The sequence below is a fragment of the Chamaea fasciata genome, unplaced genomic scaffold (assembly GCF_029207755.1).
Source record: "Chamaea fasciata isolate MVZ Bird 193981 ecotype frontalis unplaced genomic scaffold, bChaFas1.0.hap1 SCAF_2, whole genome shotgun sequence".
Taxonomy (NCBI): domain Eukaryota; kingdom Metazoa; phylum Chordata; class Aves; order Passeriformes; family Sylviidae; genus Chamaea; species Chamaea fasciata.
In genome coordinates this window covers 112,593,601-112,621,299 of record NW_027094087.1, presented here as the reverse complement: position 1 = coordinate 112,621,299, position 27,699 = coordinate 112,593,601, and the positions used below count along the sequence as shown (strand labels likewise).

The 27,699-nt window shown below is 45.3% G+C and overlaps 2 protein-coding genes and 1 long non-coding RNA gene across 3 annotated transcripts in view; 1 reads left to right on the top strand and 2 right to left on the bottom strand.

Annotated features, from left to right (window-relative positions):
• The window catches only part of TMPRSS2 (transmembrane serine protease 2), a 315,898-nt gene that overhangs the window by 170,177 nt on the left and 118,022 nt on the right, over nucleotides 1-27,699 (bottom strand). The gene's annotated exons all lie outside the window — the stretch shown is intronic.
• On the bottom strand, nucleotides 10,469-12,720 carry LOC136286137 (uncharacterized). The gene is made up of 2 exons (XR_010719784.1): nucleotides 11,677-12,720; nucleotides 10,469-10,997 (listed from the first exon to the last, which is right to left on the bottom strand). It is a non-coding gene; the product is annotated as an uncharacterized lncRNA (long non-coding RNA).
• The window catches only part of BACE2 (beta-secretase 2), a 56,825-nt gene continuing 42,319 nt past the window's right edge, over nucleotides 13,194-27,699 (top strand). Inside the window, exon 1 of the mRNA XM_066177124.1 lies at nucleotides 13,194-13,585. Within this exon, the coding sequence (XP_066033221.1) occupies nucleotides 13,268-13,585 (318 nt within the window). The 5' untranslated portion in view covers nucleotides 13,194-13,267. The remainder of the gene's footprint in view (nucleotides 13,586-27,699) is intronic.

Genomic DNA, 27,699 nt, shown 5'->3' with positions numbered 1-27,699 from the left:
AGCTGCTACATTTAGCTGGGCCTTGAACCCTCTCCAAAGTTTTCCTTTCCCTTCCACAGTTGGATTGCCCAATGCAGTATTTTTTTTCAGGCTCTGAAGAAGTTTTTTGTGAGTTCTTATATCTTTGATTCCTTTGAAAAGAAGCCCTCTTTTTTTTTTTCTTTTTTTTTCTTTTTTTTTTTTTTTTTGTCTTTCTGGAAAATACAGTCTTAAAATTATGTTAGTTTTGAGCAGAAACAGAATAACAATGAAGTTGGAAATAAAAGGTCCATACCCTTTGTAAAGGTTTCCTGTATGACACTTGGAGGAGGATTACATAAAGAAACAAATAACAACAAAAACATAAAAACATCAGGCAAGCTCAATATCTTCCAGGGCAATATAGCCTAGTAAAGAAAACAAGTGTTGCTGATCTATAAGAGACAATATGCTTGGGATTAAGGAGAAAAACACAGAAAGTCCTTTTAAGAAGGGATTTAGACTTTGGAAATAAACAAGGAGTAAAAGGAGTTAATAAAAAAAATTCTAAAGTACAAAATGAGAAAAGCTTGATGTAGAAAGAGCAAGGAATGAGAAAAGTATGCTAAAATGAAAAAAACAAAAGTGAATTGTCAGGTGGCGAAGGAGATGAAAAAAATAAACAAAGCAGCCATACTAAGCACAAGGAGAGAATATCAGAGTACAAAATGTGGTTTTCAGAAAATATGGGGATCGAGAGGAACAGAAAAAAGTGAAAAAAATCAGTCTGTTTTGTATCAGCTTTAGGAGAATGCAGGGTAGGGAAATGAAGAAATAATCATAGATAATATGGCTGATGTTGAGGCACAAAGCAAAGACACATGGAAGGGCTGATCCACTGAACCAAAATTAAGAATTGTGATGAACTGTGCCTAAAAATACACATGCCATGTTCTGATAGTGTGGGCGAGATGGGTCCAAAGCTGAGCACCACTGTTTTTTAAAAAGGTATTTTCTTGGCAGTAACAACAAAAATGACACAAGCATTGCTGGTGAGGGGAGAAAGATGAATGGTGAGAATCGGAGGGGAAGAATAGAATTTCTGGGTTTTGTTATCTCTAAAGCAGTTGTATCTCTCCAAGAGGGAGATAAGGGAGGCAGAAGCAGAATTATTGATGAGTGCGTGTGCAGACAAGAAGGAAGGAACATACCTGGTGCTATGAGCATACCAATATCACTGGCCAGGAGCAAAAGTGCTGCTGATAGTGTAAATATAGAGATAACACAGAGGCCAGAACAATATCCTGGGCACAGCGCTAAAAGCAGCGCCTCAAAACTGCTCAGAACTTGAGCAGTCAGCCTGGAAATGAGGTGAAGGACCACAATAAAGAAAAAGGAACAAACTGTTGAGCCAAACACAGCACTGGGGGTGTGATTCCTGAGCAAAGCAAGGATGTCTGGCAGCAGGATGACACAGAGCAAGAGCACTGAAGGGCAAAGTGCTACAAAGCAGCTCATCCCTTGATGCTTGAGGATTATCGTTAAGGGTACATTTCTTTCCTGCAGCACTTCTTTCTAACTCGGTGCACTCCTAACTTGATAAATTCCACTGGCTTGTGTCTGGGGTTCTCTTCCCAGAGGGAGAAAAGCAGGAACAGAGGAGGGTGAAGGAACAGAGTCTGACGTGCAGAGAAGCGTAACACCACCATTCTTCTGTCTTACAGCAGCTACAGCAGCACTGCCCACCCAAGCAACTTGAGATTTTGACCTTACAGACTTCAGCTACAGCATAAGCAGCACCAGGGAAGACTCTGAAAACAAGAGAACGGAAGCGCTCAGCGATGACGGCCAAAACAAATTAGAGAGCAAGGATGAGAACAAGATGTAAAGGCTCCAGCAGCCTGTGGTCCACAGGACAGAAAGAAGCTTCAGATGTCATTGCTTTAAGGCAAAAGTGGATTCCAGCTCCTATGACACAGAACCATTTTAAGCTTACAAGGAAACACATGGAGAAGGAGGATTCACAGAATCACTGAGGTTGGAAAAGACCTCCAGGATCATCGAGTTCAAGTTTGACTGATCCCCACCTTGTCCCCAGCCCAGAGCTCTGAGTGCCACCTCCAGCCCTTCCTTGGACACCTCCAGGGATGGACACTCCAAACCTCCCTGGGCAGCCCCTGTCAAGGCCTGAGCACCCTTTCCATGGGGAAATTCCTGCTGCTGGCCAAGCTGAGCCTCCCCTGGGCCAGCCCGAGGCCGTTCCCTCTCCTCCTGTCCCTGTTCCCTGGGAGCAGAGCCCGACCCCCCCGGCTGTCCCCTCCTGGCAGGGACTTGTGCAGAGCCACCAGGTCCCCCCTGAGCCTCCTTTTCTCCAGGCTCAGCCCCTTGCCCAGCTCCCTCAGCCCCTCCTGGGGCTCCAGCCCCTTCCCCAGCTCCCTTCCCTTCCCTGGACACGCTCCAGTCTTCTCAAGGGCTTTTTTGCACTACAAGGCCCAGAACTGGACACAGGATTTGAGGTGTGGCCTCACCAGAGCACCTCACATCCACACGGTCCTGGGAAACACCATCCTGAAGCTCAGGCTCACAGTCCATCCACACAGCAACCCTGAAACCCCAATCCAGGACATTGCCAGAGGGTGCCTCTTCACTGCACAGAAAACTATTTGGGGGCCCAGGCCCTCTGAAGCAGCCTGTTTTAAATAGGACTTTATATTTGGAACTGCGAGGGACTACTGAGCAATTGCACTGGAGTTTTCTCACAACAGGAATAGTAAAGGGAGATATTATAATATTCCAGGAACGAGAAGTCAGTGACATTTTAGGGGAAGCAGAGAGTTGGAGGTGGTATCTCTCTCTAATTATAAAGACCTGCTCTAGGATATTTCATCTCTCTCGTGTCAATGCAAGGACAGCAGGACCACCTGTGTCACAGAACCCAACTTTCAGACACTCTTTCAGTACTCACAGCACCACACAGACCTGGCAGCACTGATAGCAAAGGCACAGGCAAGGAGGAAAAGTTCTCCATCCATTCTTCCTCTGGAGAGGAAGCGCTGCCAAAGTTTTCCAGCAGAAACTAAGAACCAGAGGGCACAGGCAGCAGTGTCCAAGGGCACCACGGCACCACACAACTAGGAAGAGTAATTTGCACATCTCCAGAACTGTGATGAGCCTGACATGTGCACATCCCCTCTTACCACAGCAGTGATGAGAGCATTCATCTCTGTATGGCCACAAAAATAGCTTTAAACTGAAAGACAGCAGGTTTAGATTGGGTGTTGGGAAGAAATTCCTCCCTGTGAGGTTGCTGAGGCCCTGGCACACAAAAGCTGTGGCTGCCCCATCCCTGGAAGTGTCCAAGGCCAGATCAGATGGGTCTTGGAGCAACCTGGGGTAGTGGAAGGTGTCCCTGCTTAACATAAAGATTCTGCAAAGTACCAGTTTGGTCTGATTTTTCTGGCACTTACCCTGAAATTCTTTTGGAAGAATAATGCAAGATGAAAGGCAACTTTTATAGAGTTTTCCTAAAGGTAACTTTTATAGAGTTTTCCTAAAGCCCCTTTACTCTTACGTGGAGCTTTTAACTGGGAAGACAAAGCAGGTATGGAGGGAGAAGATGTGTCAGACTGTGCCTCACATCCACATGCATCTACAGCAAAGACAGAACATTCATCAAAACAGGTAATAGGATTCTTCAGGAAGCAAAAAAAAAAAAAAAAAAAAAAAAAAAAAAAGAAAACCCTTCTGCCCATGCTCCCTTCTTGGGAAAAAAAAAAAATTGGTGCTGTAAGTTTAAAACTCTGCCTTTGGCTTGCGTGAGCTGCATTTCCTCAGCAGATTATCCCTGATCTCCCTGCCCTTGGCAGCATTAGAGGGGGTCACATTTTCACACGGCTGAACTACTTGAACAATTTCTTCTAAGTATGAAATAAAAACATTCTTTCCTTCAAAGCAGCCATGAATGCTTTCTTCTTTATTCTGTTTGTTCGGTTTTCCTTTTTAAGTCGATAAACACTTTATACCTCGTATTCATTGCGAGAAAGAAACAAATTCTACTCCATTACTCGAATCTACATTCTGTTTGCAGCATCAGCTGCTGAAAATGAGGCATTTCACATGTGCCTTCTAAGATTTAAGTGCAACCCCTAAATGATTTTCTCCCCGGCAAAAGTCCTAATTGCATTTGGCAGGAATGGAGTGGGGAGTGACATTTCTGATTATCTTCTGCCAAGCCTCAAAGAGCTGCTTTGTCCTCTTTCTCAGCTCCCAGGAGAGAACCAGTGCAGTAAACACCATCTCCTTTAGGTACTACATGGAGCAGCAGCAGACGTGTTTGCAAAGGTCACCTAGCAGAAGGCATTCCTGCCAACTCCCCTTCAAATCCAAATGCTTATTATGAGCTATTTAAAGCAGAGCCTGCTTGTACAAGGTGGGATGAACCCAAACTATGTGTTGCAACTCTCTTTTGTTACAAGTGGGTAAGATTTGCCCAAGTGTTAATAGAGCGCAGGAGATGGATAAGGGCATTGCTGATAGGAGGTAGCCAAAAACTTATTCAGTCCTTTTACACAGACATTATATTCAGCCTACATGAGACCCTAGAAAAATAAAGCAGAAATTCCTGAGTGCTTTTCCTCTCCGAAAAATGTATTATCTCATACAAGTCTAATAAAGGAGATCACTCCAACACTGAGTCAGCTTCTGTTTCTTTCTCTTTTTTTTTTTTTTTTTTTTCATTTCCTTAATAGACTAATAGGATTACTGGTACTAAATCCTGAAATTCATATTCAAAACCAACACCACCCAAACCTTTTTCATGGGGACCAGAGTAGAAGGTGAAACCCTGTGGGATTTTTTTTTTGTGGTACTTCAGAAACTGTTAAAATGCAGTCAATAAACTCATCCAGTAGAGACTAAGAAGGAAAAGGCCTCTGAGAATCCAGACGGTCTCATTGCTCTCAAAATAAGACAGAACAGATTCCTGCATGGAAAATCTTAATTAGTTATCAAACCACTTCATCCAAGGCATGTTGGATTCCTGCACTCACATCCTCATTTGGTGAGAAGTGTTCTAAAGCTTCCCTGCTCCTATCACCCCAGCAGGGCCCTTTTTCTCCTCCAAGTCACGTCACTGTGCAGGTCCCTTTCTCTTTGTGCTGTCACAGCTCTTCTGTCCATCCCTGAGCACTTCAGCTGGAAGCTGTCTCCCTCCCTGCACTCTCCTGAGAGTCTCCTGTCACTCCTGTGATTTCTGTCTCCGTGTTCAGCCCTGCAGAGCCCAAGAGCAGGAGCTCCAGAGAAAGTCTGATACAGCCCCACACGAGGACCAAGGAGATTCCTCCAGCCTCAGGGTGCAGACCAGCCAAGAGAAGGAATGTGGTGCAAAACAGAAGAAAGGACCTGCCACTGAGCTCATGGAAACTGATTTTTGTAGGAAAATAACCATGCTCACATTTTGTTTTATTATATATACCTCATAGACAGGCAAATTTCCTTCCAATCTTTTTTTTTTTTTTTTGTTTTCTAGTACCTGGACATCCCAGGTTTGCTTCTCACACATGTACACCCCAAATGGACTGATTTTTTAATTTTTTTTTTTTAATTGCAGCACAATATGCTTTTCTCCAGTGCATTCCTCGGAACAGCCAGGAACAGATTTGCAGAAAAAAGGATGAGTCTCTGGCAGACCTGCAGCCCAAAAGACTTCAGCCTCTGAGTTCAGCAGTTACAAGCTTCTCTAATTCCACGTTCTGTGCATTATCAATCAGAAATCATGCAAAAAAATCCAAGAAATATACTTCTGATGCCCAACAAAAGAAACAGTGCGAACTATTTAAGAAAGAAAAGCAAATTGAAGTAAAATTACCAGATATTGCCCTTACAAGCAGCAAATTAATCTGGTTTTCTTCAGCGGGCCATTACAAACCAGGGAAGAATCACCTGAAGTTTTTCAAGCTTTATTTTCAGCCTTCTGCCTCTTTTTGGCTGGCTGCCTGGCAGAGGCTGCATCTCTGAAACAGCCTCCCTGATGCATTGTTTCCTGAAAACAAAGAATTCCAAGAGGCAAGCATAATTACTCTCATTGTTGGGTTCTGGAAACAAATGGCAGGAGACATAAATTATGAGAAGACCTCTGCGTCTGATGAGGAATAATGAACTGCTGGAAAGACAGAGAGAAATTGAAGTGCAAAGTCGTGTAGCATTTTGCACATTAATAACTTAATCAAACTTTCTAAGTTGACAATTTTTTACTCATTTTTTAAGAAAGGGATCAGAGTGTTTTGCCTTAGTACATTTTGTTTTCCTTCTGGACCATTTCATTACTGTCATTACCAGGTAAATGCAGGATAACAGCCCTTTTACTAATTGACTTATTTAACCTTAAAGCACCTAAACCATTTTTCAGCTCTATCCTGCAGAAAGGCCAACATTCACAGCTGAAAACAGTTCATTAACACTTTTTTTTTTTAAGAGTATGTGTGAGTTTTAAGTAGCATTTTGGGTTTATCATTAGCACAAACACTCAGAAGTCTAAATATACCCTGGTACATCCTGAACTAGAAGTTCATTCTGTAAAACACAATTCCATTCCACCTTTCTCTGGCACCTCAGAGATCTCCAGAGGCCCAGGAGGATAACAACAAGACCTCATTTTGCAAAGCTGATAGATGCAAACCTCTCTTCGGCACATCAGGTTTTCCCCATGGCTTAGAAGCCAAGAATGTTTCCGTGTCTGTGGACTACTTTGCTGGTGACATCTTCATTTGTCATGCACATGTTTGTCTTTACATGCATCAACTGAGAAACTTCAACCTTTCTAAGAATTTTGGAAAAACACAACTCAGTTTTGGGGTGTTTTTTTAATGGTTTTTGTTGGGTTTGGTTTTTTTTAAATGTGAAAGAAATGGGATACAGAATAAGTTATTTTGATCAATGTCACCAGGAAGAGTGTAACAATTTTTTCCAATGTTTCTCTATTATTATTTTGGATTAAAAAAAATTATAATAAACAAAGTATCGTTTCAAGACCAAAAAGCCAAATATGAAAAATCAATAACTCATTGTCAGGTTGCAAAAAATCTTTTATCAAAAAAACCCCCAGGTGTTCAAAAAATCTTTAATTAATCCCAGCAATTACATGTACCTAGGTTGTCCCTCTTAATTCCCCTTCATCCCAGAATCACTCAGGCACCTGGTTTGTGCTCAGCCTTCAGCATTTCAGACTGAATTTAGTACAGCAGCATATCTAAACTGGAATCCAGAAACGTACTGGCCCAAGAAGAGAGGAAAGGAAGGAAGTTCTATGCCCAGCTGGCAGTCACTGGGTTGAGGAGCCCAAGTTAAGGAAACTGCAGATTTTAGTAGATTATGACAAAATTTACCAGTCTGCAGAGGCTCTTCCAGGGTCAGCATCGGGGTCATAAAGAAAGGCGGACCAAAAGAAACAGCACATTATAAAGACAGGTTGCAGGAACTAATTTTGCTGTGTGTGAGCTCCTTTATTTATTGAACTTTCCAGTCCAACAGTTACTGTCGAGAATTCCATGAGGGTTCTCTATCCCAAGTCCTCCACTTCCAAGTAAATTCTTTGGAGTCCAAGCACTCCTGAAAAGTCTTAACCACGCTGAGTGGTTTCCTGAACACCCAGTAACAAGCTATTCTTACTATTAACAATAAATGAATAAAAGTCCACCACTCCTAGGCAAGCGGGTGGCAGCCCCACATTTATATCTGGGTAATCTCAGCAGTGCCAGCTCTCACTGTGTTGTTTTTAAGGCACTGTTATAGTTCACTGCATGTTTAATTTTTCATAGTTTATGAATTTATAACCACTGCTGTTTGTGGTGCAGGAAGGTCTGGAATCAGAAGGTCGATATCGGATCATTTAAAGGTCTAACTCACAAATTATTTCTTCCCTGGTGCCAGCTGCAGAATAGAGCTGAGGAAGCCTGCAGAACTTTTCTGAGGAGAAATAACACTTTTGTGAGGGTGGTCAGAGCATTTATCAAGAGCTCTGCAGGTTGCCTCAGATGTGGGGCAGGAGCTCAAATGGCAGCTCCCTAGGCAGCAATGAGTTACACCAGACCAGAAATACTCAAACAGAAGGTGATAAACAGTCAGAATAAACATAATACTGAATAATATATTGATGGTGCTGTAGCACCAGGGTGTTCATGACCCTTCCCTTAACCTCAGCTCTGGGCTGCCCTTTGAGAATATGTGGCCTGAGCAGGGCTTAGTTGGAGCCACTTGGACCTGCAGCTGTTTCTGCCTCCCCTTCCCTGGTTCTGACTCCTTTCCACAAAGGAGGGGTCGTGGCTCCTGCACAGCCCCTCTGCTCTAACACTGGGACAAGCACAAAACAAAGTGCACTTTGCATCTCTGCCCTTTGTCCACAAGCCACTTTGTTAGAGAAAAAGGGATCATAAAATCATGGAATGATTTGGGTTGGGTGGAAACTTAAACACCATCCAGTTCCATCCCCACTGCCATGAGCAGGGACACCTTCCAATATCCCAGGCTGCTCCAAGCCCCAGTGTCCAACCTGGCCTTGGACATTTCCAGAGATCCAGGGGCAGCCACAGCTTCTCTGGGCAACTTTTTCCAGTGCCTTACTACCCCCACAGGGAGGAATGTCTTCCTAAAATCCAATTTAAACGTACTCTCTGTCAGTCTGAAGCCATTCCCCTTTGTCCTGTTGGTGCCTTCTGTTTTAGCTTTCATATTTTCCAGCGTCTGTACTGCATTAGTGTATAACTCTGAACGTCACACAAAGTGTTAGCAAGTTCTCCTCACAGTTTAGTCAGACAAAACAATCCTTTTCCAGCCCAAGAATCAAGGACACCATTGCAGCTTCAGGCCCAAAAAGCATAAACAGTGAATTGAGGAGAGCAATCTGAGAGGATGCGACTTCATAACCTGAAGCTGTAATTGGACAATTAACCCCAACCTGTAAAGTGACAAAAACTTTTAAAAGTGTGAAAATACACCCGCCGTCCATCTTGAGTGTAGCCTTGGCCAGGCTCTTGTACTGCCCAAGGTGTACCTTTGAAGGCCTTTTTAATAAATACCTACTTTATTCCTTTAACACTGTTCTAGGTAGCCTCTCAAGGCATCACTGTCACTGAGTGCCCTTGTAAAAAGTCTCTTCTCCATCTTTCTTGGAAGGCCAAAATTGGGTTACCCTGAAGCTTCTCTTCTCCAGGCTGAGCAATCCCAATTCCCTCAGCCCTTCCTCACAGGAGAGCAGCTCCATCATTCTGATCATCCTGGCCCTACAACACCTCACGAGTTCAACTGCAGCCAAAGGGAGATACCATCATTCAGAAAACTCATTGCACAGACAGTGACCAAAGAAGACACCCCCACCCACAGATCCTCTACCCAAAATAGAGATGGATGGGGAGTAGGATTTGCACCTACATCCCCAAGCACAGAGTCTTCAGCCACAAGATTCATTTTGCATGAGCTCTACACACAGGCCATACACTCCATCCTTCTAAAAGAAGTGTCCATGCCCCCCCTTTGGCACAGGAGACGTTTTGGAGCCCCAGGAATAGCACTGGAACAGCTCTCCTGAATGGCACATTTCTCATCCCATGGGCCAGCTGCTTTATTCATGGCCTTTGAAGACAAACAGAGCCAAACCTTGGCAGACACAAAACAGAGCCAGACCTTGTGGCCTCTGATGCCCCTTGGTTGTTTACACTTGTCCTGTACAAGCAATACTTCACTGGATTAGGCCCCAAAATATGAAAAAGCTGATTGCAAGACAACCACAGACAGAGTAGACTTTTTCCCAGTCAGAATAAAACCTCTCCTCTCCTTGGGCTACCGAATTCTGTGAATTAACCCTTTGCACACTGCAGGTCCAGCGGGGTTTCCTTCAGGAACACTGTGGAATTGCAGCAAAGAACAATCACTCTTCTTAAAACCCAAGTATTGATTATGCTAAGAGCAAGAACACAGAGAGCAGACAAAGCAATTTTAGGACAGAAGTCTTTGTGCCCATCTGCCCTTATCATTGTGTAAGGCTGGCACAGGTCAGCCTGACTCCTTCAGAAGCTCAGCGGAGAGGCACTTCGATCTGAGCAGTCCCCTAATAGCTTCCTCCTCGGGAAGGAGAGAATCTCTTTTTAGCCACACACAGTTCCTCTGCTCAGATCATCTCCAGCACTTCCTCTGCATCTTCAGATGCCTTCTCTGCTCCTGCTTGTTTTCTCAACAGGCCTGATTTAACATCTCCACAGAGAAACTGTCCCCTCTGACTGAGTTCACACACCTTGCCCACTGCATAGAGCAGCTGCATTTTTATGGTGCTCTACATTCTGTAAATACTGGTGGAAGTTTGTGTTATAGAGACAAGCATTAATTCACTGTCACATGGCTCAAGGTTTAAAGCACCATGGTGCCATCAAATTAAATTAACGTAGAGTTGGATTCAAGTCAACATTTAATCCAACTGTGGACACTTGACTTTAGGAAAAAAAAAAGGCCTGTTCACAGAGACTAATACTTAAAATTACTTTTATTCTTATTTACTCAAAGAACACATATTTGGAATTACAAAAATAGAGGAAAAACAAGATTCACCAAATACTGTAGAACACAAAGCGTACAGACACTTCCACTTGAGTCTATTTCTGGCATTTCATTTATTTTCAGTGTGTGATACATAAAAAACCCAAATGTGCATGTTGACTGTGGCATTCACTGCATACAGATGACTTCCCCTCCAAGGAACATCTTGGATGTAGTTACATTTGGCTCTCTGGGAGGACTTTTATATATCTCCTTTCCCAAGCAGCTGTTCACATTGCACTTTTAAGGCCCATCCCTGCCAGCGTTCAGAGCTGCACTGGAACTCCTCACCTGTACGTGGCACAGCCTAATCCTTCTCAGATCCTGAAATAAATAAAGGAGCAGAGGAGGCAAGGCAGAAACCCCAGCAACCCTGCTGGCATGATGCCATGGGAGGACAGGAAGGTTTCACACAGAGCAGCTGCCTGATGTGCATTTACTGCGAGACTGATCCAGGGCTGTGGAAAACAGGACAAGAAGAACTTTTTACCAAACAGCATGGGAAAAAAAAAAAAAAAAGGACAAGTTTTCCTCTTAAACACTTAAAGGCTATGCTATATCTTCTATGCTCTGAAAACTATGCACTCCTTTGGCTGGAATTGCTTTAGCCAGGAGTGTGGTAATGTATCTTAGCAACAGCGGCAAGGGGGAAGACTTACTGTACTGTAAAAGAATTAAAACAAAATGCACATAGCTGCTGACTGTTCTAAATACATCCCTACCACTCTGAGGGGGTGTTCAATTATACTCCTGGTTACCTTTCACATTCCCTCTTCCAGAGGGGCTGGGGGGGGGGGGGGGGGGGCATTTTTCCAGTTTTCAGCTCGCCCATGAAGAGCCCCAAGTATTTTAATTCCCCTTTGGCTTCGGCTGCCACTAGACAGGCCCTACAATGCAGCCTGTCACTATCCCAGCCACGTTAGGAAAAGCCATTACTGTAGCACCCTGGAGATAACCTCTTGGTGTGAGCCTGGCTGCCACTCCCTCAGGTGTTCAGCTGCCATCAGCCCACAGCAGCATTTTCCCTCTGTCTGCAGCAGGTGAGACTGAGTCAGACCAGGGCTGCAATATTTCACTTTCCCACTTGTCAGGCAAATAGAAAGCTTTGTGCAGCAGGGGAACTTTGCACAATCTCACCTCTAACCAAGGTGTGCGGCTTCCCACAAGCACAACAACCTCCCGAGAGGAAGCTTCATTTACAACCTCTCCTCCAGTCCCCAGGCAGGCCAAGGACCTTGCAGGTTTCCCCTGCAGCGTTTTCCTCCTTGCAGAGAGTTCCACCAGCCAGGACAGGGTCTGCACCCCCCTCCTGCCATGGATGCAGGAGGAAAAGCATCCAGGCCCTACAAAGTGAGCACAGATTTGAGGGGACAGAGCCAGAAAACATCTGTGAAAAAATGTGAGAACACCTCTTTTCCTTCAGCAAGGGAAGGTGGGCTCCCACTTTCTTTTTAAGGATTATCCTCTTCAAGCAACTCTTGACAAATGGCTACAGTTGACAGCCTTACCCAAGTATCCTTCCCCCAAACAGGCTGCTCAGCCTGCCCAGGAATGAACGCTGTCTAACTACCCCGTAGTGAAACTTCATTTAACACCTGTGAAACACCTGGAAATCCTGCGGACGATTACGCTAGCTCAAGGAAAGGGAGGGGGAAGCTCTGTCGGTTTACTCTGGCAGGGGAGGGATCTCAATCCACACAGATTCGGCACAGATTTATACACAGGGAGAGACCAGGTGGCTGCCCAGGACAGCAAATTGATCAGGGGACACCGAGAGCACACATGACTTAAACTGGAGATTTTTCAACTTCATCTACAACCAGGGCTTGGGGGAAGAGCCAGAAACAACCACAGAGTGACTCTGCTTAGACTTGCCCAGTGTCACATTTCAAGGTTTTTCGGACCATCCGCTCCATCCAGCGATCCGTCAGGCACTGTCATTACTCCAGAGATGTCGAGACTAATTCCACCCTAAGTGTTCCCATCTTTCAAAAGGCCGCACTTGACTGCCGTCATTAATTCCGTGCATGATGAAGACATTTAAAGCCTCGCCTGCTCCCTCAAGCAGACGCCTTGCGTGCCTCGCTCCTGCCGGCGCAGCAGATGAATTTCCACACGCACACGAACACACACACGCCCGCTCCTCACACCGCGTGAACCGGCACACGGGGACACGCTCCCGCATCCCCAAGTGACCCCGCATCCCCATCCCCACCTCCCCCTGCCCCGCCACAGCCTCGGTTCCCGATGGAAGCGGCTCCCCACGGAGGCTGCAGGAGCCCGGAGCCCCGGGCAGTCCCGGCACGGCTCCGGGAGGGGAGCGGAGCCGCGGGTCCCCGCTCCGGCGCTCTTCCTTTTAAAGCTTTCGGAAAGTTTTGTCCCCACCGTGCCGTCAGGCTCCGCTAGCGGGGCTGCGGGCAGGGCCGAGCCCTTCAAGCCGGGAAGTTTCTCCCGTGGGCGCTGGGTCGGAGCAACTTTTCCCCGCACGGCCCCCGGAGCTCCGAGCGCTCCGGCTGCCCGGGGGCCGTGCGGGAGAAACGCGAGGAGGAGCTCGCTTCGGGGGAGGGGGAGATGCAGCCGGGGCGTGGGTAAGCCGCTCCCTTCTCCTTCCTCCTCCTCCTCCTCCTCCCCCCCTCGGCTGCTCCAGTCTGGCAGCCAGGCGGCCGCTGCCTCCGGCCGGAGCCGCCGCACTTGGGAAGCGTCTCCCGGCCCCGGCGGTGCTGCCGGGATGGGGACGCCGCTGGCGGCTCCCGGATTGCTGCTGCTGCTCCTGGCCGGCACCGCGGGGCTCTGCCGGGCGCTCTTCTCCCTCCCGCTCCGGGTGTCCCACCCCGCCGCCCCCGCCGGGTCCCTGCCCGCCCCGGTGGTGCTGAGGCCGGCCAGCGGCAGCCGGCAGCAGGAGGATGCCCCCGGGGCTGCGGACGGCTTGGCCTTGGCCTCGGATCCCGGCGGCAGCCTCAACTTTTTAGCCATGGTGGAGAACCTTCAGGGCGACTCCGGCCGCGGCTACTACCTGGAGATGCTGATCGGGACCCCGCCGCAGGCGGTAGGAGCGGGCCGGGGGCTGCGGGCCGGGGGCGCTGCGAGGGATGGGGAGGAGGGGGCCGAACTTGTCCTGGGGTGGGAGCGACTCCAACGCAACTTTGTCCCGGTGCTCGGCGCTGGCGCCTCCTCCCTTCCCCTTTCTCTCCCTTCCTTCCCGGGAGACGGGGCCGGTGCCCGGGAGCGGCGGCGGCAGCAGCGACTGTCCCCGGCCGGCTGGGAGGGGAGAAGGGAAAGAAGCATCCCCCGGCTGCCCTGTCCTGCCCCTGCTCGGGAAATCTGCCGATCTGCTCCCCAGGCTTTCTTTTAGGCTGTGTCACGGCGCTCGGATCCGAAGCGAGTTGCTCTGCCAGTCGAACTGACCGTGTTTTAGAGACAGAGGGTGCTTTTTTTATTTTTCTTTGCTTTTTTAAGCTGCTCTGCATCGTGATTGGGTGCTTTGGTAGATCTTCCCGGTGCTCCCGGGAGAATCTCTCGGCATCTTCCTGCTAAACTAAGTGATGGCTGGGCACAGCCAGCCGCTTCTGTCGGGAATCCATGGGCTGCTCATTATAACGGGGCAAAGAACGTGTGTGTTCTGAATATTGTTTTCAGATATTGAATATTGTTTTCAGATATTGAATATTGTTTGCAGATACTGAATATTGTTTTCCGATAAACCGTGTTGCCTAAAATCTTTCTTCTCTGCCTCCACCAGTGTGGCTGAAGTTTGTTTCGGAGTGTTTTGTTTGGGGTTTTTTTTCTGCCGTGTAGTTGCTCTTTCATCTGTGTCATGAGATCCCAGGAGGAGCGGTGCTGGTGGGGATGACTAGTCAGCTGAGTGGGGATTAATTTCCTGAGAGCCCTCGGGGCTTTCCTTCAGAACTTTTGTGTTTGCTTCAGGAGTTTGTCCTTAGGTTCCCAGTGTAGACAGAAAAAAAAAAAAAAAAATCTTTATTCTTCTGCTCAACTCCCCTACGTAATAAAAAGCCAATGAATGCCAAAATGCACAGCCAATGGGGAGTGTTCAGCCGTCATTGCATTTTTGGATGTCTGTGAGCTCTTTCTTTTCTTGCCCCTCGAATGTAAGAGGATTGACCACATCATCTCTCTAATCAAAAGGTATCACAGTGGGATCAATACATGCATTGAGAAAGGCTGGCATTGCTTTAGGATCAATAAACAGAAATCTTTGAAAAAACAATCTTAACTATGTCTGACATATCAAGGTGTGGCCCAGTAGCCATAGAGGCCATGAAATAATTTTTCCTCCGTGTTGAGTGATGCATGTTTGACTAGTTCTGTTAGTGTGGCATGGTGTGTGCTTCATAACTCCAGGGAACATTCAAACATTCACTATTTGCTTCTGCTCCAATCGAGGCACCAGATTTGATTGGACTAATCACTCAATTCAGCATGTCTTAGATGAAAAAAAATAACTTCAGGTAGGAAAAGTGACTATCAGGAATATTATCTCCTCACATGTCTAGGGGGATTCTGAAATTGGAAGAAACGGAGAAGGAAAAATGTGACGGGCCTTTAATAATGTGACTGAAGGTCTAAGAGGGAGAAATGTGCTGCCCTCAGTACACCCAGAGGCTTCACTTACGCTTAACAGCTCGTATCACTTGTATTACAGGTGATGGAAGGTTTCAGCTAGACTTGCCTCTGATTTTTATTTTTAACACATGAAAAAAAATGCTTCGAATCTGATTGCAAAGCTTTTACTCTTCGAACTAGTTCTGACTTCTTGCAAAGTTAATTATTTTAAAGACTACCATTGGTTTAGCATATGTGAGGTTTTATTCACAAGTAGACCCACTGAGGTTGTAAGTAGGGTTTTAAATGCTTGTTTCCCAAATCAGATCTCGGTGTGTAATGACTCAGTGGAGTGCAGTTAGAATTTATTCTGTACTTTTGATGAGGATGAATTTGTTATCTCATTCCCTGCCTGAAACCAGAAGACTTAAAGATCACAAATGTACTTGCTGTTTTTCTGCTTTGCAACGAGTAGTATAAAGCTACAAAGCTGCTACTGTTGAATGTTTCACATGCTGCTACTAAAAGAAAGTGTCTGGATAGTGCCAAGCGTTGGATTGTGTTAAGCTCCTTGGGCAAGTCGTTGCTGGAGCTGGGAGTGGGCTGTGCATGATGGTGTAGAAAAAGAAAATCTTTTCCTGATTTAAATGCTCCTCCCAAGCCTGACTTCGCTTCACGTCAGAAGCTGCGCTGCAAAGCGGTGCTTGGACACCTTCCTTTTGCTCTTGCACCCCTCCAGCTGGGGGTTTCCCAGCTCCCTGGCCCAGGCAGGCCTGTCCCAGGACTGCCAGCCCAGAGAGCAGGAGCGCTGCCCTGACATTTTGCCAAGGAGGAAGGAGGATACTGGCAGCGAAAAGTGCCGGAGCAGCTCGGCCGCGCTTCCGCGCTCTCGGAGCAGGAGGGTGGATGGCACAGCTGCTGGTCTGCTGGAGCAGAGAGGGGATGGGGAAATGCTCACAGGGTGCTGGACCCTGTGACCATGACCAAGTAGCAGGCTGTGAGAAGAGGAACCAGATTTGATGTCGTGGTTACAGCAGCGTTGGTGCCCAGTGACTTTCGGGAGCGTGTGTGCATTGGAAGCTGCTGTGCCAGAATGGGGAATGAACATTTGTGAAAGGCTTCAGCACTACAGGGCCTGCTTTACTGCTCAGCTGCATTTTTAGAATTTTTTCCCTTTTTAATTTATGTTCTTGGAAGGAAGCTACTATGACAGAATTTCGTTTTTCAGGTCATTTAAGGCATACTTTTTGGCTTTCGTTCCAATTCTGATTTGTCATATAGCAGATAAACACAGCACAGAGCTGCGATTCACAATGGCAGTTCTGAAACACTTGTTCTGACGGTACAAAAATAGAGCAGCTGTGTGAAGTCAAAATTTATTTTATTTCCAAGACAGGAAACTTCAGTGCAGTCAATCCAGTTTTGCAAGGTGTTTGCAGCCAAAGTGTTTCTGATCATTTCCAGTTTTATGATACAATATCCTTCCTAATCCTATCAGATCTCCAGACCAGCTACCAGGTCGGTGTCAAATGTTATTACTCCCACTAATTCTTATTCATTCACATGTAGACCTACATAAGAATTATGTGAAAGGTGAAAACAGTCTAATTGTATTGAAGAGTGTGATGGATTTGTCCCTTCTTTCACGGATGTATTATTATGTGTCCTATTCCTGATGGATTATGTGCTTTATACCTGTTTTCTTCCAATTCCAGATTTAAATAAGAGGTGGCAAGCACCCAATATGAATTGTGTGCAGTGTTCTTAGTATTTCTTTAAATAATCTGATGGAATGCCTTTGCTCAATCTTTTATTATTTTGCCTATCCTGAGATTATAAGCACTGTGAGAAATTGAATCAAAGATCATTTTGGGGTTTTTTGCTATCTTCACTGTAGTTCTCTTCATATTAATTTTGTCTCTCCTACAAGCTTTTGACCAAAAGAATAGTCGAACTCTTAAAAAAACTCATGTTTTTCACAGCTTTCTTGAAGTCCATCTGGACTGCATTAAATGTTTGCAGGGACAGTACCATTGCTTCATCTTGCCTCTGGTATGAGGTGGTGGTAGCCCTGCTGATCCCACTGCATTTCCAAGCTGTGTTTTTATGGAGATCAGGTAAATGTTAGTCCTGCAACTTCTCTGTGAAAGAGGGGCAGGGTGTATGGCCCCTGAGAGCTCCAATTCTGATTAAGGACAGAAAGATACATCTTGTGCTCTGAATGCCACAGCTCCTTCCTTTCAGTGTCAGTTTTTCATTGTTCATGGAGAGGCTTTTATATATCTGCTGTTTATCCTAATGGCAGTTTGTTCTGTGCACGGGGTGAGCAAAAACCCCTTCTATAAACTTGCTCCCAAGTTTTAAGGTCAGGGTGGATGTTGGGGTCTAACGGCCTCCGCTGCAAAACACAAACTTCGGTTCCCACATAATTGGTGGGAGGTTATCTTCCCTTCCATTTTTTCCAGCTATTAAAGAAAGGAATGATAAAGAAGGATATGTATTAAGTACCTCTAGTGTGTCACGGACTCAGAATTTATGGCTTTGTGTTTTGAAGGTTATGTACACACACATTAACAAGTTCTGAACTTGCAGCCATTATTCCTTAATTGGTGGCAGCTTTCATTCCCTGAGTGTTGGAAGGAATGGAGATGTGAGGAAAGATTCAATTGCTGTTATAATCTGATTTCTGCTGCTGTGCTGTTTCCCAGCAAGCTCAACTCTGCTTTCTTAATTTTGCTGAAAAAGGGGCTCACTGTCTGTCTAGATACAAGGAGTTTTAAAATGTGATCTTTCTTTGTTCAAATATCAGAAGGCAGGTTCCATCTCAAATCGCTCTGTCTTTTTCGTTTTGGTTTTTTTTTTAACAATTACTAAGGTCTTTTGTATTTATTTTTGAGTTCTTTATGAAAGCTGAAAAAACAAAAGGCTGAGAAGCAAAGACAAGTTCTGTGGTGCATTGGAGTGTTTTGAGGTGGCAGCATCAAAATCCCTCCAGATCTGTCTAGTGAAAATAGTAATGAAATGCAAAATATTCCCATTTTTAAATGGTGATTTGAGTCGGTTTTGGTTGTTGTTGTTGTTGTTGGAGACCTGCAAAATAAAAATTATAAGAACCTGGCAGCTGTAATTCAGGACTAATACAGTGAACGGTTGTGGCCTGGTGGGCTGTGATGTGTTTTTGACCCAAGACAAGCAAGCAAACCAGATTTGGGTTGACCAAAAAGTCCCTGCCTTTAAAAATTAGCATTCTAGCACCTTCTTCCATCCAAAATTAGCCCTGGAAAAAGGGACCGTGTGGGGGTAGTAGAGCCTGGACTCTAGAAATAACCCAAAATACGAGTGCGAACTACACTGAATGGAAGAGGCTCACTGTTGTGGTCATTCCTCAGGCTGTGCTCCTCTTGCAGAGTTAGGGATTAGAGCCCCACTAACTGTACCTTTAAAGGTGCTTTCTCCTCTTCAGAGAAGTGATGGAAGCTTTATTATCCAGGGTCTCTGGCTGTGGCAATCCTGAATTCACATCCTGGTGGGTCAGGGCAGAAGAGCTGTTGTGAAGAGCAGGGGTGGTGGAAATAGGTGTCAGGCTCGCATTTTCTACCACTTTGCATTTCATTCCTTATCAAGGAAAAAGCATCAGTTAAATCTGGAAAGGAGAAAGTAGAGGGTGAGCAAATAAGTGTTTTGCCTGAATAAAGTGTAAATTAGTTTTGGGATTTGAGGTAGAAATGAGATGAAAATGAATCAGTGGGCGAAAGAAAGCCCGAGTGGAATTTCCATGTGTTTGGTTCATTTGGATTATTAAGGAAGAAATCTTTCTCTTCTTGTTTGGGTTTTTGTTTTGTGGGGTTTTTTTCCCTTTCTCTCCCCTCTCTAACTAGAGGACTGTGAGCCTAGGGATTGCATCTGGCAAGACAGATGTAAAAGCCACTACACCTTGCAGGGGTCTTCATTTTCTTGAAGAGCTCTTACGACTTCGAGTATATGTGAGGACACCTCAGCTATTACATTGCCTCCACATATTATTATCTTTGAAATTTCCTCACTCAGTGTAAGTGAAACGAGTCTGACCTGAAGTGTTGTCTGGTCATTGTCAAGCACAGCTCTGTTTGAAAAAGGAAGCTGGTACAATGGCTCCCACGTGTGCCTCTCCAGCGTGAGTCGGACAGACCTCTCTCCCCCTTTTCCTACTGCCTGCAAAATACAGATTTAATCGTGCAAACAACTCGTGTAAATAAGTGAAGGAACTTGTTGCTTCTATTTCAGCATAGATTAGGGCTTGAGATCAAATCTTCAAAGCAAAGGAGGCAGCTCTCAGTTGCCTTAAAAAGGAAGTGTTTTTTCCTGCTATTGACAGGCCTGTCCTACCTCTTGCTGCTTTCCAGCCTGGGTTTGCGCTGTAGATCCAAGCTGATGAAGCAAGCACAGAACGTGTTCTAGGGTCACTTTTACACCTGCATTTGTGTCCATCAGCTCAGTGCCCTTCAAAGCACCTCGGGTGGCCCAGGACTAGATAGATCTTACTTAGATAGATTTTACTTTCCTTTCTGCCTCCATCACAGGCCGCCGCGCGACTGGATCGCGGTGAGGAGCTGGGCTGGCAGGACGCGGCTCACTGCGGCTGGTAACAGCCCAGCTGAGAGGAGAACCTCAGCATGAGCAACCCACTGTGCTTTTCCCTTGACTTGGAACACTCAGAGAGCTCCTCGACCACTGGCAGCACCTGAGGAAGCTCGAGTCTGCAGCAACCCTCCCAGCTCTGGTTCCGCTGCGCTGGCACCTGCAGCACAGCGAGGGATGCAGCAGCCTGGGATCACCTGAGAGCCTCTCCAGGGTGCTCTGAAAACCTCTCCCCTTTAGGGTGAAAGTTTGCCCACGGCAGCTGCTGCTGCCCATAGGCCCAGCCTGTTCAGCAGCCCTGCTCCAGGAGGGGCTGTCCCATGGACTTGCGGCTGTGCGTGTCCCAGAGCAGCCACGTAGCAAAGTCAGCCCTGGAGCCTCCAGAGAGCCTCGGGCCAGAGTCAATGTTTGCTCCCTCTTTTGCCAAAGGCTGATAAAATAACACCTTTTCCCCCCTGTTCTCACTCCTCCCTCAGAGTTCTTCCCTCATTCTTTGTTTTGCCTGACTTTCCTACTGCTCTGGCTGCCTTTTTTACGTCTAAGAGTATTTTATGGGGAGGGCAGCTGGGGACAGATGTTCTAGACTTTTATTTGGGGTTTTTTTTCGGAGTCCTTCTCTAACAGATGAAACCTGCGGGGCGTCATGGGGAGGGAAATTTGAGGAAAACAAGCTAGATGGGGGAAAATGATCTTATTTGAGTGAAAATTACAATTCGCTGAATACAATTAATGTGTCATAATTAGGCCCTTTTGAAGGGAATCTGTTAAGACAGTAATTGCACTCTGTAATCCTTTTTTCCCCCTACTGCTGCTTACTAATAATTTGATATTGTGAAAAACAAATTACTTGTAGATTTTGTCCTCTTTGCTCAGCTTGCAAGTACTAAAATTAGTTGATTTTATTTAGCTTTATGGTTGGCTTACTTTTGTACCTATTTACTAGCAAAAACTGCTGTTCAGCTTGATTGCATGTGTTCAGGGAAAATGCTGGTCTCATATCCTAGTCTGGTCTTATTTTAAAAGAGAAAAGGTATTAATGGCTGCAGTAACACTTGGTAAGCTTCTCCTCCCTACATACAGAGAAGAATCTGTCCTTAGGGATTCAAGACTCCAAAAACTGGCATTTTTGCTTTAAAGAAAAAGACAAGACAACTCAAGAACTGAGAGTCACCTTTCCACTTGAGGGAGGGATTAAAGGCCAGCTCCTGCCATTTGACGGGGGAAAAATAATTGGATGCTTTTGGCAGCCATCTCTCAGATAATTCCTTGATATTTGTGAGTGGATCTGCCTGTGAGAGTGGCTCTTAGAAGAGCACCTTGGAGCCCACCCAGTGCTCAGGCTCAGGTCAGGGCCAGATGTGAGAGTTTTTTCACCACCCAGGCTCTTTCTGCTTCCTACTTTGCTTCCATAAGAAGCTCCATGCCAGAGAAGATCAGGATTTGGGGTTTCCGCAGGAACAAAAGGCTTACCTGCGTTGTCATCATGTGGAGCTGGAGTCCTGCATGTGCCAACTTGAAAATTTTATTGTGGCATTCGGAAAGAAAAGAATTTGAGGAATGCCATTGGCAGCAATAGTTTTGGCATAGAAAATAAAATACTGGGGTGTTTTGTTTTGACTGCGGGATTTGGATCTGTTTTCAAAATTGTGACTTTGTGAAATCTCGAGGGAGGTTTTTTCCTCACCTTTCTTTTTTTTTTTTTTTCTGTGTAAATGAAAACTTTACTTCCAAAATTCCATGATGATACCTGTTGATACAGAAACCCTGACTGTCAGTGTCTGCACTATAAGAAATTAACAGTTGTGGCATCTTTTCAAGGCCAGGTTGGATGGGGCTTTTGGCAACCTGGTCTAGTTGAAGGTTCCCTGCCCGTGGCAGGGGGTTGGAATGAGATGATTTTTGAGGTCCCTCCCAACCCAAACCATTCCATGATTCCATGATTCTGTGATTTAAGCCAGAGCTTGAGCTCTTCAGGGCAGTACTACTGTGCTGCTTAAGCATGGTTTGGAAAAGCTGCGCTTTTATTCACTGTGCTGCCTGGTAGATGTCTGCTAGAGGAAAGAGTGAAGTGTGAGGCATGTCAGAAAATGATTCATCAATCCTACCTTTTTCTGCGACTAAAGAGATTTTTATTTAATTCATTCATTTTTTTTCTTAGCGATTCTCGGGTTGCAAATAAGACAGAGGAGTTCAAAGGTGGTCACACACTTCCCAAAAGTCTGGGAGCTGCTGGAGCAATGTAACATCTGATGCAGTCACAGTGCTTCAGCTTAACTGTCAGAGAATAATCTTCTCATTACTTCTCAGAAGCAAAGTCCTTCAGGGGATAACACAAACATTTCACATGATCCAAAGTGCCAGATTTTTGCATTTGAACTGCTGAGATAATGTAGGGGGATGGGGAGAGTTTACAGAATTTCTCAGGAGCTGTGGTTATGATCGCTTGCGTGTGCTACCTGTTCCAGCTAAAAGAAACTTTTATTTGCACTCTGCTGACCCTTCAGGTTTACCTTGATTGACCTTTGGTCACTGGCAAGTGACCAGATGCCAGTGGGTGCTACCTGCAGCTTTTTGTCCAGCTTTGGGAGCTTTTCTCCATGGCAGGTGTACACAAGAGCATTTGCTGTTGCCAGGGGGCAAAATTCCACAATTCCAGTGCCCTGAGCACCATCAGGTCCAGTGGTATGAATAGAATGGTTTGGGTCAAAAAGGACCTTCAAGACTATCCAATTCCACCTCCCATCACACAGAGAGGGATGCAACCCTTGGCCAGAGTAGAAGGGAGCTTGTTCCTACACTGGGATTGTTGCTTTGTGGAGGAATGGATTGTAGGGAGCTGTCTGACGTATGCTGTTATGGTGTGCCCTGGCGGACTTTATCAACCCGAGAGCATAACAAAGTCCTTTAACTTCCTGCCCTACAAACTCAATCTGGTATCTGGAAATGAAGCTGTGTTCCTGCATGCTTCTGTGTTCTCCTGTGTAATCAAGATTTTTATAGTGGAACTTGGTTAACAATTGTAATGATGTATGAGCCACGGGCGAAGCTGGTTCATTTCCCAGAGCTGCTGCTTCCCCAGTATTAGCCAGGGGAAAGAGTAAAGTATGAATGTTTGAGAAGGAGAGAGAAATAATCGACTCCAAAAGCAGGGGGAAAACAGTGCTGCTTTCAAAAAAGGGATTTTTTTTAAAAAAAAAGCATATCTTGTTTCACTTGAGAATCAAAACTGCCTTTTAAATTCTCCTACCAAATTTTTAAGTCAAAACATTAAAACAAATATTAATAAAAAGCTTGGTTCTTATTTTTAATAAATCAAACACAGCATTATGACATTGCTAAACAGCTTTTTTTTTTTTCCTTTTCTTTTTTTCCCCCCCAATCAAATAGTCCTTCCTGCTAATGTGGAGTATAAAGCTGTTTTCTGTTTGTGCCTTTGAACTCCCTTGTATAATTCCAAGGAACACCCATGATGACAATCAAACTCTGCTCGGCAATATCCTAAATAGGTCAGGTGCAATGGGGAGCAAAAGCCTTCCATCTGTTATATCCCCTTTATTAATTGCCAGGGAAATAAAACCACTGGAGTTGCATCACCTTGTTTGTGCTCTGGGACCTGGGACTGCCTGTGCACATTCCTGTGGCCTCCAAAGATGGCACGGAGCAGTGGGAAGCTGCCTGGCCCCACACTTTTTCCCCAGAGTTGTGGCACTTTTCTAACAGGAAACATGATCAGAACAACCAAATTCCAGTCTTTGTGCCTGACATAGATGAACTCGTGGGTTTTATCCTGATCTTTCCTTCCTTCCCTTGCGTGCACCAGCAGATCCAGTCTTGTCCCCTTACCATCCTACCAGCCCCAGCAGGTGTGTGAAAGTGTGGGATGGTGGCTGTTCCTGGGCAGAAAGGGAGGAAAGAGGTGGGAGCTGCTATGACAGGTGAGGAAGAGGTGGTTCAAGGTAGTTAAGAGGGTGGGATTGCCCTTTTCAGGCTGACACAACCCAGATCTCCTGTTAAATAAAAGCTGGCAGTGCTGCAAATCAGGCAACTTGAAGAACAAGTCATGGCATTTTTATAGCAGAGGTCATGCCTTGAAGTACAGGGAGTTCAGAGCTGGCTTTCCAAGGTGTGTGCTTGTTTATTCACCTCTCCATACCCAACTATCCTGGCTGATCCAGGGGTCTCACTGGGTGAGCACGGGAATGTCTGTATTTTCCTGGCCTCCAGGAGGGACGGGCTGCTTTCAGAGCCCTGAACTTGTCTAAAGCAGCAAGCTGGGTGTTCCCATGGCATCTCATCCATGGTTTGGGAAGGTTGGTTTCTTCACTGTTGTGGTGTGTAGAGAGAGAAAACCTGTGGGTTTTTCTTGTCTTCATTCTGTTGTTAGAGCTGGGATTAAATGCTGGAGAGACAGAGTTCGTGTTTGGACTCAGATGTTTATTAATTCTTATCTACAGTACAGTCTCACAAGTTGTGAGTTCTAGCTAGCAAAGTGAAAAATGGCTCTGTCTCCAGATCTTTCCAAGGTCTTTTAAGCACAAACTGTCCAATTAAGAAATGACACCTAAATTATTTTTACCTTTAACCCAATAACCAACCACCCGTGACCCGCAATGCGGACTCTTCTACCCAATTACAAAACACGACCCAGACCATGAAGAAGAAGGTGAGAAAGAAGGACTTAGCCTACACCATAAAACCCTCATGTTGCTTTATATATAATACTATATTCTAAAACCTAAAATTCTAAATTTTTCACCCTGTTATATTACACACTTCTATTCAAACTACACACCCATAATCTCAGTGCTGTCCCTCAATTTTGGAAGCCTTCTCCATGGCCTCAGGTCAAATGTAGTTTTCTCTTGGGGGTCAATGCCTGTCAGCACAGAAAGTCTGAAATTCTCAGTGCCCAGGGTTCCAACAAAAACCCAGGGGAAACCTGCTCACTTTGGGTTTGTTAGAGCGTTTGAGGAGAACAGACTGGAAAATGTGTCTAAGCATTCAGTGTCCTTGAAGAGAAGCACCAAGAAAACATGAGGAGGAATTCCTGAAAGCTGCAGGAAGTGCAGCCAGAAGGATGCTCTAATGAGTGGTGCCCCACAGTGTGGGGATGGAAGTGCTGCTGGGAAGAAGAGCTCATTCCAGGGAGAACGGATAGACCTGATGAGTCAGGAGTGTCCTGCTTTCACCTCTCCTCCTCACAGCTCTCCAGGCTTTGAAAAACCTTTGCTAACAAACACTCATCTCCAAAACCAACATCTTGACAGAGGAGGGGAGAAAAAACCTGGAAAGAATCGTGTCACTACAAGAGCAAGGTGTAGGGGGGAGGAGAGTTAAGAGATCAGACCTGGAATGCTGCCTTCTGAAAAATCTGATTTTTTGTTGTCCTGCAAGTTTTATTTTCTTTCTATTTGCCTCTGAAATACAGCCTTTTTTTTTTTTAAAAAAAGGCTTTTTTTCACTGCTTCAAATCATAGAATTATGGAATGGCTTGGGTTGGAAGAGAGCTTCAAGATCATCCAGTTCCACCCCTGCCATGGGCACCTTCCACTGTCCCAGGTTGCTCCAAGCCCCAGTGTCCAACCTGGCCTTGGACACTGCCAGGGATCCAGGGGAAGCCACAGCTTCTCTGGGCACCCTTTGCCAGGGCCTGCTCACCCTCACAGGGAAGAAGTTTTCCCTAATATCCCACCTAACCCTACTCTCTTTCAGTTTGAAGCCATTCCCCATGTTCTTTTAAAGAGTCTCTCTAAGAAACAAAACAAAACAAAACAAAACAAAAAAAAAAAAAAAAAAAAAAAAAAAAAAAATCCAAACCAAAACAAAACACCTTCTTAGAGTATTGAAGGAGCAGCTTTGGCACATGGTTTCACATCTCCAGTGCAACTGAAAGCTGGGATCTTATTTAAAATTGAGTCTGAAGTTCAGATCTTTGGTGTGAAGGAGACCTTTGAAAGAAATTAGGAATACAGGAGTGGGACTGAGCCTCTCCTGCAGGGTTTCTGCCTGCTGCTGAAGGACGAGGGTACTGTGGTGTCTTTGGCAGAAAGGAGATTACCAAAAAAACAGCAGCGCTAAGGATACCTCCTAGCCTAAGCTCAAGAACATTAGGTATGGGCTTCATTTCCCTGATGAATTTTGTTATTTCCAGATGGCACAGTAAACATGGGCAATGACTCACCTACAGGGTGAGGAAGGTTTAATGATTAGTCACTTCAAGCCTTCTTGAGTTTGCCTGGCATGGCTTGGCTCTGTACAAATGTATAAAACTGTTTTGGTCCTACTGCAGTTGGAGTGTTGTTGATTTAGTTTCAAAACAAGCTGGTTTGTTTTTTGTTGTTGTTGTTGTTGTTGTACTGCAGGACTTTTGAAGCTAGGTAGAGAAGAAGAGTTGAAAATGCCTTTATTTTTTTTTTATTTGACAGCAGTTTCGCCAAGTCTAATGAGCGATAGAGGAAAAGAAAAGAATGACCTGACAAAATAAATTGGAAGCTAATTTTGGAGAGCAAAAGCCTTGGAAAATTGAAATTCTGAACTGAATGCAGCTTCTAACTGTAATCATTCACTGGGTATAATACATTAATGTAGGCTTACCGATTTCATTTCCTTAACCCAATGAAAAAAAATAAAAAAGGGCAAAAAGCCCTCCTTAATATTGTATTCTGAAAGGTAATGTAGTAGCGTGATTTCTCCTTTTTTTTTTTTTCTACTCTGTTAAATAAGCCCAGCCTGTGAAATTCTTTGACATGATTATACTTTTTAGAAAGATCATGCCCTGGGTAGTGCTGGTGAGCAGAACAGCCACAGCAGACATTTAACCTCAGACAGAGCCCTGTTTACTGTGGAGTTCTCTCCCTCCTCAGGTCCTCCTAGAGCATCCTTAGCTCCATCTAATGTGCCTGGCCATTGTCCCAAAGAGCTCAAAATCCTGCTGGACACTGCCCAGCAAGTCTGCCCTGTGGTGGTGACACTCTGTGGTGGTGACAGTCTGTGGTTTCCAAGGGAGAAAGGGTTTTGTGCTGAGAAGGAGCCTCTGAAATGGGTGATGCCATTCACAAGCACATCTCCAAAAATTAAGCTCCTTTTAGTTGTGGAATTATTGACTTTCTAGCTGTCTCTCCAGCACCTTAAGTCACCCTGTTCACCAGGGAGGGAGGGGTGAGCTCTGCATGAGACTCTTGCTAATTTAGGACGTGGCACAGGGCTTAGACTTAACCTGTCTCTAAACCAAGGCTGCGTGGGCACTGGGATTCCTCTCGAGGCTTGCAGTTAAATGTGAGAGTTGCTCCCAGTGACATTTGGCTTACAGCCTCCCTGTCTCGTCAGTGCTGTGCTGTAATTACCAGAAAATTGATTAATTTAGTTCCTTTACACCTACTAACAGGTGGAAACCGGCTTTTGGATTTAACAAGAGCTTTGTGTGCACTTAGCTGATGTCTCATGCATTTGTTCCTGGATTTCAGAGTGTTTGTGGGGGTTTTGTTAATCCTCCGTTTATCTAGGCACTCATTATCTTTCCACTCAAGAATGTGTGTGGTGTAAGTACAGCAAATATACAGACTTTCCTCACTCAACTTTGGGAGGATTTCTGCTGCTCTCAGTAAGCACCGGCTCTGCTTGTGGCTAAATGTTGGTGGTTTCCCTGGGGAAGGCTGGTGAAGGCACCTCTTGACTTCCATGCAGCCCCTTCCTTCTGAAAGGTTTGGCTCCCTGGGGGTCTCTGTGGCACCCCTACATCTGTTAAAAGACTATCACACTTTTCTTTTTTCTCCTCAAACCGTTTAAAGCCTGTAAACGCTTTTTTACAGGTAATTTTTTTTTTCTAGACCTCTAGATTATTGTTGTTACTCTCTAATTAGTCCAGATTTTTCTTAAAACCCAGTGCTTAGAGCAGAGCTGCAGCTGGTTTATGTGAATACAGGATTGCTTCACACACCTGGTTTTGTCTGCTATAGGGTGTGAGGTAGGAGAGAAATTCATACC